Consider the following 14,880-nt stretch of genomic DNA (forward strand, 5'->3'; position numbering starts at 1 on the left):
ATTCAAATAAATCTTTAAACATTAATTGTTTCGTAAATAATTCCTTAAACTTTATTTGGCACCCAAATAAACCTTAAAACTTTTATACAAGCATGTTTTTCTTTATCTATTAATGATAATCTAGGTTGAATCGCATTGCACTTAGACTAATCAATCATGTCCCAATCATAAACAAACTTAGTTTGAATGTTTATAGTTTATTAAGATTTTAAAATATTGTTGATGAGGTATCAACAAATGAGGATATAAATAGGAGTATGTGGTGGCATTGAGGAAGGTCGGTTCTTCCTAACAGAGCAGAGAGTCGAAGGATGTATGTAAGTAAAGAAGTTGGGTACACAAATGAGAAGGTTGAGGATTATAAGGTGGCTATGAATGTTTGAGGGTCAATCCCTTCTCTATCGTGTTGAGGGATATACATATAGCGGAGGTCTCGTGTCTGGTAGTGTTGATGTGGTAAGCTTACTACCGATAAGTCATCATCATGGAATGCATAGGGGATGTACGTGATGGGACTCATTCTAACATTCTTTCTGAATTGGGGTACGAGGTTGTTACAGTCAAGTAGAGTTTAGTGGCTTAAAGGACGTGCCCATAGTTGGGGGAGTGTTCACACTAGAAAAATGAGTGCCTTGAGAAACAAGTGGTCTGTTCACAAAGATGGATGGGCAAGATCCTTTTGAAGGCGACGAGTAGTCTGTTCGCAAGGATGAATAACTTGGTGACCATAAACCTTTCGAAGGGGTCGGGAGGTTGAATGGAAGTAGGTTTTCCAAGATGTTGGTAATTCGATGACCACTCGGGTAATGAAAAGCGAAGAATTGCTTGTAGACGCTTCTTAGACAGCTTACTATGTTACCACATCTCCAAAGTCGGAAGGGAATAACAAATATAAAACTCCAACATTTGAAAGTAACTCTATTTTACAATAATAATAAACTAAAAAAATAATATAGGACACATATAAAAACAACATTAAAAAAGTACAAAGATATGTTATAATTCATATAAAAATGTCGACAAATGTACTTAAGCTTATTTTTGTACATTGATTTTCATTTAGATAGCCTTTATTCAAATGGAAATACTGATATTAAGAATCTTATTTAGTTATAGATTAAAGTTTAATGGCTTAATTGAATGTACAAAAAGTAGGAAGGTTTATCTAAATAAAGTGACAAAGTTTAAGGATTTATTTTGTATAGCTAATGTGAAAAGGTAAGGAGTCAAAAATATAATTAGTGCGTGTCCACAAAGTGATTGACATGAGTGGGGGCGGTCACGTTAAAGTCAAGTGGCATAATCGCAAATAAATCCAAACCCCAGTGGCTTTCCCTTAGCACCAATCGCTTATAAAGTTATAATCCTAAAACATGCCCTTATTTCCAGTTCCCTTCATCAACAGAAAACCCAAAAAACCCGAAGCTCGAAAATGGGAAGCTCTAGATTCTCGTTCAGTTTCATCGCGATTTGCGCGATCCTGGCCATCCACGTGGCGGCTTCCGCTTCGTCTCCCATGCTCGATTTTGGCGGCGACCATTTCCTCCCGATTAAATCGGAGTGCGGTGGATCCATCGCGGAATGCCTGATGCTAGGCGGGGAAGATTCCTCGGAGTTCGACTCCGAGTTCGCCATGGACTCCGAGATTAACAGGCGCATTTTAGCGGCGAGGCGTTACATTAGCTACGGTGCGCTGAGGAGAAACACGGTGCCATGTTCGCGACGCGGTGCGTCGTATTATAACTGCCGGCCGGGAGCTCAAGCAAATCCTTACTCACGCGGGTGCAGTAGAATTACACGCTGTCGGCGTTAGATTTATTTATTTATTTATTTATTTTTATGCCCTTTTATTATAAAAATAAAATAAACTTGTTGCTCCTCTAGTCTAATTTTGAAAATGTAATATTTTCTTCTATTTCTTCCTATACTCGATTCATAAATTATTGTGTGTATTGCAGATGGATTGTTGTTTTTAATTTCTTCTTCTTTCAAATTTTATGAAATATACGCATATAAGATAATTGAGTGGAATAAAGATAATTGAATGAATTCTATAGGGATTGTATTTGTGTTGCTAATAAAATAATTTATTTGATTTTTGGGTTTATCAGATTTTGAGGTTGTGCCATTGTGGTACAAGTTGTTTGGTGAGACAAAACATAACTTGATTTGTACAGTTTATATTTTATATTTATTTTTGGCCATTCCACCCCTCCCCCCTGAAGATTTCAGCTATATTATTGAGGAAATGTTGGCTACCTTTTCTTTTCAAGGCTATGAAGTATGATTTTTTTTTAATTTATATACATATTTTTTAAGTTTACTTATAGTTGAAAGTTGTAAAAAAGAAGTCTGTATAAAAAAGATTGACCCAGCAATTGCGGCAAGTGAGGAGGGCGGTTCATGTGCGAAGTGCAAATTCAAAGCAACCCATTTACATAGAATCTAAGTCTTTTTCCAAAGTGATAGGCCAAAACAAAGCAAAGAGAAATGCAATCCAACTGTATTTGGCATCTTACACCTGTATTTTGCTACACATTAAATTCACATTACACAAACTTAACACCTATGTCCAATACATTCAAACATAATTATTGGCATTAATTTTGAAACAATTAATGAACTAAATATATATATACCCACATCCGACACTAGTTTTGAGCCCCGGGGTCCAGATAACATAGCACCTCAAATGTCTTGTCACATAATAGTATAAGAAAAGGAAGCCAAAACAGAAAGCTATCCACAAAGGTTAACATCAAGAATCAGGACCACTTATGCACGACTTCATTTCTTAATGCTTAGATATTATGAACAAAATCAAATACAACATGAATCAAATTAGTCAGTGACTAGCATGACCTAAAAGATAATGAGATTCCTCAAGCATAAACTTCCCTACCAAACTAGTATTTTCTAAATATAAATCAATTCCTCTTCAGGTATTTGTTACTTAAACAGCTAATCACAATCATATTATATATATTGTAAAGAAGTCTAATCATGAACTTAAACTACTAGTGTGAAGAATGATTAGAGAGGGTTAACCATATATAATAGATAATTGAAATTAGAAGAGGCGGTCACAAATATAAGTTATCTGTGTCTGTTTGTTACTGGTTTTCCATGAAAGAAAAGCTAGGGAACAAAAGGAATACAGAGTCTATTAATACCATGCTGTAAACGCCAAATTCACACTGTTATGGTTCTTTGGGCGACTTGGAATCGTCCTTCGGCAAGGACGGAACCGAAAGAGAAGGAGGCTTATCTGCATCCATCTCTGCATTGAGATCATTGATGGCTTGTTCTAGCTCATCTATCCTGCAGCCCCTCTCATCAAGTGCGTTTAAGTCAAGGAAATCAAGAACATGCTTATAAGAGTCTGTTTGATTGGCAGTAAAATGTTTTCCGTAAAATGATTTCTGGAAAATGTTTTACTTTTCTGTAAAATGACTTACTGGAAAATATTTTCTGGTGTTTGATTGAATCTGTGTAAAATATTTTCCGCTGTTTGACAGATTTCCTGAAAATATTTTCCGGAAAAGTTATTTTTTACATATATTAATATATATTAATAATTTTTTATATTTTAAATTGTTTTTACATATATTGCAATGATTTATTTATAATAATACTCAATAATAAGCTACAATATTGATCGTTATAAATTGAAAAAATATTATCCACAATGAGTACTAGTAAGAATATTGAATAATTATAAATTGCTTCGAAACCATAATGAGTACTAGAAATAATATTATCCAAATACATAATTAGTAGTACACCACATAATAACAACATTGTCCAAGTGCATAATATTACACCACATAAAAGTATCAATATCTTCAACCCTGAGAAAATTTTTGAAGCCAAATTTGTCTATGCTTCTTACTTTTAACTAAAAACATTTTGGCCTCTGATTCATGACTCCCTAGATAATCACACACAAAACACAAGAATTCATCATCAAATCCTTCTTCCTCCATCGACATCACTTGTTCGTAAAGCTGTGCTGTCTTGTCGGCAGTAAATTGTTTCAAAGCATTAGCAATTTCGCCAAGTTGCTCACCCACAAATTTAATTTGTTCATTAACGAGACTTTCTTGACCACTTTTTCTTTTACGTTTGGATGTGCCAGATGAAGATACATTTGTTCTTACCTCTTCAGCCTCTTCATTATCGCAGTCTACTGGCATTGAATCTTCATTACCATCATCCAAATCTATGTCAGCAAATGTTCTAGCAAAACTCCCTGTTGCCATATCTTTGCCAACAACCACAGCCATTTCATCATAATGATTAATGCTTTTATTCAAAAATGGTTCATACTTCTTGTGTGCCTGTTGGATATTATACACAATTAGAATAACAAGTAAAAAACAATTGAAATATACTTAACATATATATACATATATTACCATCACTGTTGCATCGTATGTTGCTCTATCACATGTGATCATTTTCATGTTATCATCCCATCCAAAACCACTTTCACCTCGAATTTTGCATATAATCTGCCACTGGTTTTTTACTGTCCTCAAATGATTTTCCACGTGCTTCGTATCGCATTGGACTTGGAATCTAGAAGAAATGGCGTCAGCAACTCGATTAATAGAAACTGATTTGAAAGTATTAGAAGGCTTATTTCCTTTTCGAGCCTCCTCTGCTAGAATTTCAAGGAAAACATGTTCCATCGGTTTTGTCCACCTGAATTGCTTGGAGGTCCCTTCTTTGTTGCCCTTACCCATTCTACATAATAATTGTCATTGTCAATAATTTCAATATCCAACAAGCTTAAAACATAATAATCAATTCAATATCCAACAATGTTAAAACATAATCAATATCTAACAAATTCAAGACATATATCAAAATCCAACAATCTAAAATTTGACAATGTTATTATCCAACCAACATTTACAAAAAAAAACATCAGTCTAAAACATACATAACATAGAAATAATAACCCTAAGCCCTAAATCTACCTAATATTTCTAGCCATATAATCAGTCCACATAGTTTCTGCAATCTCATCTCTCTTAGCAGACCATTCTCTTGCTTCTTGTCTTTCTTCTCGCTCCGTGAGAGTTTGTATTATCGAATCAAACTCAGACTCATCGTATAATCCTTGATTAAGTAAATCACTAGGATCAACTCCAATTATATGATTATGAATTATACAACAAGCCAAAACTATATCTACTTGAGTTTGAAAATTCCAAAATGGTTCAGCATCTAATACACGAAACCGTTTCTTCAAAATCCCAAAAACACGTTCAACAGTGATCCGTAATGATGAATGTCGAAGATTAAAGAGTTCCTTTGCATTTTCAGGCTCTTCAGCACCAAACTCTTTTAAATGATATCGGACACCACGATATGGGGTAATACATCCAATTCGGATGCCATATCCAGCATCAGCAAGATAATATTTACCTACAATTTTACAATACGTAATTAATACTGATAAACTATGAGCTTACTGGAACTATTTGTGATAAATATTACCTTCTGGAATTCTTAATCCTCTTGGGCGTGAAAGTGCATCACTTAAAATACGAGAATCATGTGCACTACCTTCCCAACCAGCTAGAACATAGGCAAATTTCAAATCAAATGTAATGGCGGCCAATACATTTTGTGTCGTCCCCCATTTACGGCTACGAAATCTTCCTTGCATGCTAAGTGGAACCGATGCACGAATATGAGTTCCATCTAATGCTCCAATACAATCTTTAAAATAAGGATAAAACCTTGGATTGTTTCTAATTTCACTAGGAGTTGACTCATCAGGTAATCTAATAACTAGTCTATACAATTTCAAAATAGCTCTCAATACAACCCTAAAGTAATGGTGAACTGTCTGAATTGATCTATAATATCTAGATCCAATCACTCGAAACCTTACATTATGACCAATTATATGTAAAAATATAACTACTTGCTCCCTAATATCGACAGATTTAGACGATTGTAACAAATTATTCGTACTAAGAATATCACATAAATTAAAAAAGGCGATCGGTCTCATCCTTATTATATCAATGCAATGCTGGTCACCACTATATAAAATACTATTAATATAGTTTTCTCTTTAATAATCTCGATTCACACGAGGGCGAGAAGCAATTTCCTTCCTAGTTTCTAATTTTTTAATCCAAAGAGCCCCAAAAGCTAAAACTGAAGCCACAACTCCGGCAATTGCCATTTGATTTTGATTACGATCCATCTACATAAAATAATGCCACACAAATATATGATCACTACTACAAAAGATGCAAGATTTTCATAAGATCACATAAAGTTACCATGACTAAAAAAGTGCATACATACATATCAAGCTAATTATAATTGCCCAATAATAATTTTTTAAAGTAGCACTTAAATATTGATCATAGTTAATACAATACTTCAATTGGTGCAAGAGTTTGTTATATATTATTAAGTTACCAATACATACATATATTGATCATGTATTTATAAAGAGTTTTAAATTATAATATGTTTCATGTATTTAAAGAGTTTTAAATATATTGACCATGTATTAAAGTTACCATGACTTAAAATATCTTTCATGTATTTGTTATATATTGATCATAGTTAATAATATGTTTTTATAAAGTTACCATGACTTAAAATATATTGCCCAAAAGCTATAAATGCTGATGCCTCTTTTTTTAAAATATAAAAGAGTTTTAAATACTTCAATTGCTATCAAGTGTGTTTTCTTTTTTTATTTCAATATAAACAAAAAAATTTGACAATGTTATAAATTTTTTTATTTCTATTTTTTATAATTTTTTTAAATTATAAATTTGACAATGTTATAAAAAAATTTATTTCTATTTTTTATAATTTTTTAAATTATAAATTTGACAATGTTATAAATAATGTTTAACTGCACTGCTACAATTGCTATATATACAGTTAAAATTTCGGATATAATTAACAAAAATATCAGTCTTATCATAAATATAACAGCTCATCACTGCCATTTCCCAACAAATTACAGAAAAAATGTAAATCAATAATAAACCATACCCAAACACATCCAACAACCATTTAATTCACTTGAACCGAATTATAACAACCACAAATGCATATTAGAAGGCTTATCATAAATCAAGCACACCACAAACCTCTTATGAAAATATCGACCAAGGCCACCAACACGAGTACGAATGCTGAGGTAGAGGCTAGGACAGCAAGAACTATACAGCTGGAGGTCAAGCATACAAAGAAATTAGAACCGTTAGGAGCAATAAAAAATAGAAGCTAAGACAACATCAGTCTTGCCATCATCAATAAACATAATCAAAATCCAAATCAATAAACATACAAAAATTGGGTCATCTTCAACCGTTTATTTTAACACAATTACATCCAACTTGTATAATTAAAGACAACATCACATGTTTTTATCTTTTCACTTCTATAATAATTAAATTTATATCGATATTAATTAAAAACTCCAACATTTCATCCATAATTCCTGATATAATATTTAATCATCCTCAACAACTCTCATTACCATATTAACAATAATCTGTAGAATTATGAGCTAAAAACATGTGAACTTCGCTCGTGTGAATGGAAGTAAAAAGAAAAATACTTATTCATAATTTATGATTAGTTTCTTTAAAAAGAATTAACTTATTTGAATTAACTTATTTTTAAAGGCAATTATTATATAAAATATCCAAAAGCCGTAAGCAGTATCTACATATAATTCAATCTGTAGAATTATATTAGTGTCAAAACATACTAACCCAATGGAGGAAAAATACATAAAAAATGAAACTCTAATATATTTATAATTTAGTTTTTCAAAAACAACCTTTATTCATTTATTTTTCTTTAATTCCCACCTTTATTTCATGTTTCTTTAACCCAAATTCGATGTGTTTAATTCAGTTAATTATGCAGAGGAGAAGAGTTCAAAGAAGCACCAAATTTACAGCAAGGAATTCCAGGCTATGTTAGATGGTTTAGATGAAGAAGAATGCTTAGAAGAAGGTGGTCAAGCAACAGAGAAGAAAATGCGTTTATCTATGCATCAAGTTAAGGCTTTAGAGAAGAATTTCGATGTGGGAAACAAGTTAGAACCAGAGAGAAAAGTGAAGTTAGCTGAAGAATTGGGGTTACAGCCAAGGCAAGTGGCTATTTGGTTCCAAAACCGACGTGCTCGTTGGAAGACCAAGGTGTTGGAGAAAGATTATGCAATGCTTAAAGCTAATAGAGAGAAGGAACCTCCTAGAAATTGTTCAGATTGCTTGAATAGCCCCTCAGACAATAGACAATTAAGTGGCAATGACTGTCCCTCAGTTGTATTCAACTGAAGCATATGCTTGGTGACTGAAGGGTCTCAGTACGGGCTACCAAAGAACTGGATTCAGAGAAAAATCAAGAAGCTAATGAGAAGAAAATTCGGATTGTTTGTCGGAGGGAGGGGACGGATGATCACCATATAAATTGGAAGTGAAGGGCTGGGAAAATTATACTGAATTATACGTTCCAAAGCCAAGTCTACCAGGCCTTTCTGATGCATTGAGCTGAGCTTTGGACTTTCTGCTTTTAGCCTCACCACCAAACTGTTGCTTCTTTAGAACATTACCTATTTTTTGTCAAAATTTTCACCTTTTCTTGTTCTTTAAGAAAAAAATCAAATATTGTTCTAAATATTAGCTTTGTGAACCAGCCGACAGAATGGGCAGTAAAATTGGGGATGCGTTAGTGTCCCCTTTGTTCAGATTTTGTGGTGGGTGTGGCTGTTATAGAGAGAAACAAGAGGGAGGGTTTAGGGGGATGAAATATAATATTTGATTGTGGGTAGAAGGGGCCAAATTCTCTTTGATTGTAGGGTGAAGAGTGAATGAAGACCTCATTTATAGACACTGTGAAACAACATACCGTTAAAACAACAATTATAAGGTGAGAAAATACTTGGAGCAGCAAGATTCACTAAGCATAACAGTATGAGAAATCCAGTCTAGTTGTACTAGCATTCTAAGCATTGCAAACTTCTATTCCACTAAAACCAACGGTTCAGAAAATAGAATCTAGCCTTTAACATGTAGAACTAGAGAAACTAGAAATGACTTTGGGAACAATTTCAGAGCAAAACATACAAATATATGGTTTTATCAGCACACAACAGAGAATCATAAAAACCATGCAGATCAATTTTTGTCTAGACAAAACCGTACACATGGCAACCTCATCCCCCAAACCGCAAAAGAAAGAGGGGGGAAAAAAGAAAAAAAAGCTATCCTCTATTCAAATTTGCTTTGGTTAGCAACCATTTAACCAGCCACCTGATCATGTGGAGGCTAAAGATAAGTGCATGAACCCATATGAAGAAAGAAAAAGGGGAAAACACACAAATTTACTTAACCATAAAAAATCAAATAATGTCTTACCTGAAATTTTCTACAGATCTGACGGAAATGGTGGTCGGAGAGAACGTATTGTGGGGGAAAATCAGTCGACAATGGAAGGAAATGAAGGAATGAAGTATTAGATGGCTGGAGAGAAAATGGAAAATGTCTTACCGAAATGAAGGGCGTAAGACATTTTCCCCAATTTTGTAATAGCTTTTCCCATGTCTTGGAATTGGTTTTACAAAAGGAAAATATTTTCCTGCTATCAAACACTGGAAAATCTGTAAAACCAATTCCGGAATTGGTTTTCCCCCTATCAAACACAGCCTAAGTTTTATTTTCTTTGGAACATGAATATACATCGAATTAAGGTTAAACTGCTTCACTTTAGCTTTTGTAGCACCTAAAGAACAAGGTTGAGTGAAATGAAAGGAAATTTGGCAACTCACCCATGGCTACTTTCCCCATTGAAATAAAAAACCAATGTAAAAACAGACTAAAACCTCGGTGTAAGCAAGTAAAAAAGCTTTCACATTTTGCTTATTGCAAAAGTGAAATTCTTAAAAACCTCCACCAAACAACCACAAGATCAACAAAACAGAACTTCCCTGATGCTTTATAGAAACTAATCATGCAACTCATCCCCTCGCGTAGAAACAACTAGATAATATGAAAAGGATATTCTTCTTAATGATGGAGTCAGACATTGTTTGGAACCTTTGTTGCTGTTATATGTAATGGAAGGGTGGTATTAGCTAAATCTGTTTAAAATTTATTTTTCTGAAATTCCTTATAGAATACCAAAACAGTTCAAAATAAGAGCCCACGATCTGTTGAAGTAGAGTCTGGACCTGCATAACAATGTAATTAAAATCAGTAAAATCAGGATCAAAATCGGCTAAATCATAGAACCATAACGTTGCAATATCTATATAACTAAACATAAGAAAATCCCCATGCTTTTCCGCTATCTCGGAATATCATACAATGGTCCAAAGCAAACAAATCAATTTGAGTGCAAAAATCAGAATACACCCTAAAAAAGAATAATATTTGTCTGCTCTAAACAACCATGAAGAGAAGGAAATACTCTTAAGTTTATTTGCGATACATATAAGTGCCGGGGAACTTGAAAAGTAACTTACAAAAGCTGCCATTGTTTCATTCTCCAGTTTCCGATCTACAGAATCATCCCCATTCTGCAGAATATAAGATAAAATAAAAACTATACAACACAGAATGCTATCAAAGGCATCAATGTCTGCTACCATATAAAATGACAGTTGACGAAGGAAGCAAATTTTTTCTTTGAAGAACGTAAAATTCAAGCCTAAAATCAGTGAAATCAACCTATCTTACTCAGACTCAGGTGTGAGCATAGAATATGGTTATGCGTCTGACATGAATGTATTTGAAGAGTCCTTGAAGGGTCGTAAACCCACGGCTATGTCAGACACAAGAGACAGACATGAGAATTTCAATAAAAATAAAAAAGTTGGAGCCTCCTAAGTATCAACTCAATTAGACCCAACAAGCCCAATCATACTAGTTTAACTTCAAATTAAATGTCACTGCAACATAAAACAACTAAACAATAACTATATTGAACAATTTGGTTTACATAAACAGATTATTGCATTCTAATAACATCAACAAGCCGCAGCTAAGAAACATATTGTGTAAATTGGTCAGTTTCCACTGTTTTAACTTTTGAAACTATTACTCAAATTTACTTTGAAAGCATTTCTCAGCATTCAGAGATCACCAATCACGGCTCTATCTCACATTTCTTCTTTTAGAAAACAGATTATGACATTTCTCACTCCACTAACAAACCGAATACAAAAAACGTATCGTCAAAGGACGCAAAACTGATCAATTTCCATATAGGTAAACATTTTAATCTAATGTTTACATTAATTTCTTAAGCATTTCTAAGTAACCAAACAAACTTCAGCACTTTCAAAATTATAATCAAAGTAAAAGGAAAGAAAATCGGAATATTGCTACCTTGTACAACCGAACAAATCAGATTCAATAACGGAAAATTTAAAACCTAATCTAACAATTCTCGATAAATGATTAGGAAATTAATGAAAAAAATATTACATCTTAAATAAAATTAAAGAAAATAATTTAATTATGGAAAATGAAATATACCATTTTCGTATATTTCAATGACCAAGAAACTTTTCGACGGTTGGCAGAGGCGATGAAGAGAAATGGCTAGCTGTTTGCCTGAGAGACAGAGTCTGTGAGGGAGAAAGAACGAGAAGTGAAGCGTGAAGACGATGAAATTAGTGGCGCGGATTACAACAATGAGAACTGACGGTCCAAGGGCATTTTTGTAAAACGGAAAAAAAATGCTTTTTTTGGATAAACTAAACCCAAGGTCACTAATCTATTAGGAAGTTTACACTTTGATCAATTAATTTAAAAAAGTTACAAATTAATCATTGGGCCATTAACTTGGTAACAAGATGTAGGACTAGTAAATTTACAATCTAATTACTCAACTATTAGTAAGTTTATTGTAATGACCTAATTTTAATCAATGTTGAAAATACAATTTTGGTATCGAATTTCGTAAACCAAATTAGTGAAATTGAATGGAAGAATTTACATATTTAATTTGAAAATATATTAATGGACAACCGAGTAGTTGAATCGACAAAGCGGTTAATTATGGTACAATGACTAATTTATAAAAGTGTAATTGCTATTAAATTTTAATTTATAAAATGCATGGGGCTTGATTAACAATTAACCAGGGGACCAAATGGTTAGTTAACCATTAATAATTCATGAGTCAGTGGATGAGAATAATTCACTCCATCCATTTCGCTAACTATATTAAATGATGATTATGGCTATTTATTTAGTTAATTAAATAAGGTTAGTCTACTAATTAAGTTTAATTAATTCCTTAATGTAAGTATAAATAATAAGTGAGTATTCCTTTATCCCTATGTGTCGTCCATGCTACATGAAAGAATTCAATTTTAGGTTTTTCTTCCTTAACATTCTATCATCAAATTGAACAAGTGAGGTTTTCCCTTCATGATTTTTGTAAATTCTTGGTCATCTAAGCTTAGTGTAGCATGCTCATGTGCTAGATTTTCAAATTGTTAAATGTTTATCAAGTTACAGTTAAAAAGTTTTGGTGAACTTAAGCTTGATTTTAAAAAGATTTTGAAGTATGAGTTTTGAGCATGTTAGGATTAAATTAAAAAGTAATGAATAGTTAGATTTTATTATAAATCCAACTAAGCTATATGGTTTTTTTATGACATTAGGGGACTAAAATTGAATAAATTGAATTTTCTTAAGAAATTATGCTATAGATTAAATGCACAAGGTCCCTAATGAAAAAAATATGAAATAGGATTTTGATTCGGTACTAAATATTAAGAAATACGAGCAATTCAAATATTAGGGCTGATAGGGACTAAAATGAATAATGTACAACTTATGTTAAATTGTTGTGTTTTTTATGTGATTAGGTGGAAACTAATCTGTTACTATAATCAAATTATCGTACGTAGCTAAAAATAATGTCGAAACGTCACGAGATAAAGGAAAGGTGAAGGCCGTAAACGAGTAACCTATCCCGGTTTATGCTTTTGTGTCTTTGAATTCAATATGTATATGGTTCATTAAATATAACTTAATTAAGGTAACAACAATACTTGTCTGATGACTTGGTAAGTATTCGTGTTATGGTTAAATTGAATATATGTGATGTTTTGTTTAAATGGTATGTGAAAACATAATTTTGAAATAAAAATGATAATGAACATGTAAGTGTCATGAATACATTATGCAATGAATGAGTGATATGTGAACATGTATATGGAATGAATGTGGTAAATGATAGATGAATGATGAGAATCGCCATATTAGTCATACATGAAATGTGAAAGCATGATAATGTTAAGTAATGATATGTAATGATATGCAAATGGTTTTATTCATATGAACTTGCTATGAAAAGGCTTATAATATGTGAATCGTGTACGTTGTGAAACATTGAATACTTTATTAATGCTCTCGAATAGAGTCGGGTATAGTTGGAATGCCATGGGATTAATGCACGGAGTTTACTTCAGTTTATGTTGATGAAGCGAGAAGTGCACATTATACTTCAAACATACCAATGAGGTGCTAGGCACATTTACATATATTTTTTCAATTTATACCAATGAGGCGTGGAGAGCAATATACTTCAGATGTATCGATGATGCACTAAGTGTCAATTATATTGGTGTGATGGTTGGATGATTTGTGTATCCGTCTTGAGTATGCGTCTGGTTAACAGGGATTATGAAACATATAAGTTGGTTAATGCCATTGAATATTAAATGATAGATGTTATTGTGAAAATTGTAAATGAATGTTACAGGATTGAAAGATAGTATGTGAGAGACCATGCAATACGATCATTACGAGCCTTGAAGGTCGATACAAATATAAAACGAATCAATGGATTCGAGTATGAAATGAGAAAATGAAATGGCTCACATGATATGTTTTAATTCATATGTGAATGAGATGGCATTATAGTTGAATTTAAATGTTGATATGTGTCATGAAAATAAGCATGAAAGCATGATACTAAAAACATGAGACAAGAAATGTAAATCTAGTTTAATCTATTATCGAATCTCATATATATTGAATATGTTAACTTGTTATATATGTGTTCTATTATTTTCAAATCATGTTAGCACCACTGTGCTCTATTGCTCAACATACGGTTTGTTTATTTTTGCATGCAGGTAATGTTAGATCTTGAGGACACGAGAAGTATGATATCATCTAGGACTCAATTCTCGACTCAACAAAGATTGTACAATTTTTGATATGTTTTGTAGCAAAGCGACATGTACTTAATGTCATAATTAGTCTTTGAACTTATTTTGATGTTTTGGGTACTTATCATGTTAAGGGTTTGTATATTTAATGTGATCATACATGTATAGTGTTGTGAATATGTGTTATAATTAGGGATATGTTGTTATGCATGCCTAATTTACCATGTTTATGTTATGTTTGAGACATTGCTTGTTTGCCGATAAAGTAAACTTGATGCATGATGTTAATAAGGTTGTGAATATGTTTGTAAAAATGTGATTTAAGGTGTTAAATATGTTTGAAATGGTGTTTAGAATTTGTTAAATGAGTTTTATAATGTTTGGATATGATTTGGTATTGCTTTGGATCAAACAATGTGAGTTTTGGGGTCATTTTTAGGTTCTAGCAAACTTCTATCAGTATAAATGGACAAATATATCGGAACAAATAAGTCAGCATCCAAAAATGAATAGTAACAAGGACTTCTACCGATACAAGTATATCAAAACAAGATCCCTTCACAGTTTTGACTTGTTTTGAACCCAGGAGACCTGAACTTGGTCCCGATAATCCCTAAACACCTAGATTTCGATTAAAAATGTTTTATAAGTGTTTAATTTGACTCAAACTTAATTTAACCAATATG

The 14,880-nt window shown here is 32.6% G+C and overlaps 2 protein-coding genes across 3 annotated transcripts; one reads left to right on the top strand and one right to left on the bottom strand.

Annotated features, from left to right (window-relative positions):
• Window positions 1-1,343: 1,343 nt before the first annotated feature.
• Window positions 1,344-1,976, top strand: LOC107916156 (protein RALF-like 33). Its single transcript, XM_016845311.2, has one exon. It carries the CDS (start codon window positions 1,433-1,435, stop codon window positions 1,811-1,813), a length of 381 nt encoding a protein of 126 aa, XP_016700800.1. The 5' UTR covers window positions 1,344-1,432; the 3' UTR covers window positions 1,814-1,976.
• Window positions 1,977-3,882: 1,906 nt separating this feature from the next.
• Window positions 3,883-11,743, bottom strand: LOC107916157 (uncharacterized). 2 transcript variants are annotated; one of them, XM_041102350.1, is made up of 8 exons: window positions 11,541-11,743; window positions 10,740-10,824; window positions 10,526-10,579; window positions 10,208-10,231; window positions 9,420-10,105; window positions 7,140-7,219; window positions 5,509-6,229; window positions 4,756-5,436 (listed from the first exon to the last, which is right to left on the bottom strand). In XM_041102350.1, exons 7-8 carry the CDS (start codon window positions 6,029-6,031, stop codon window positions 4,982-4,984), a joined length of 978 nt encoding a protein of 325 aa, XP_040958284.1. In that variant the 5' UTR covers window positions 6,032-6,229; window positions 7,140-7,219; window positions 9,420-10,105; window positions 10,208-10,231; window positions 10,526-10,579; window positions 10,740-10,824; window positions 11,541-11,743; the 3' UTR covers window positions 4,756-4,981. The 2 variants fall into 2 exon arrangements, 1 of the variants encoding a protein (XP_040958284.1); XR_005919355.1 differs by lacking the exons at window positions 4,756-5,436; window positions 5,509-6,229; window positions 10,740-10,824 and adding an exon at window positions 3,883-4,749 and having other exon boundaries at window positions 9,420-10,231; window positions 11,541-11,699.
• Between the last annotated feature and the right edge of the window lie 3,137 nt (window positions 11,744-14,880).

This window comes from Gossypium hirsutum, chromosome D10, assembly GCF_007990345.1.
Source record: "Gossypium hirsutum isolate 1008001.06 chromosome D10, Gossypium_hirsutum_v2.1, whole genome shotgun sequence".
Classification (NCBI taxonomy): Eukaryota; Viridiplantae; Streptophyta; class Magnoliopsida; order Malvales; family Malvaceae; genus Gossypium; species Gossypium hirsutum.

What these genes read in the sequence shown, in the direction of transcription:
- LOC107916156 (XM_016845311.2), top strand. Translation starts at nt 1,433, where the DNA reads ATGGGAAGCTCTAGATTCTCGTTCAGTTTCATCGCGATTTGCGCGATC.
- LOC107916157 (XM_041102350.1), bottom strand. Translation starts at nt 6,031, where the DNA reads ATGAGACCGATCGCCTTTTTTAATTTATGTGATATTCTTAGTACGAAT. An exon ending in AGGATTAAGAATTCCAGAAG is followed by an intron (nt 5,437 to 5,508) that starts GTAATATTTATC and finishes GTAAAATTGTAG; the next exon opens with GTAAATATTATCTTGCTGAT.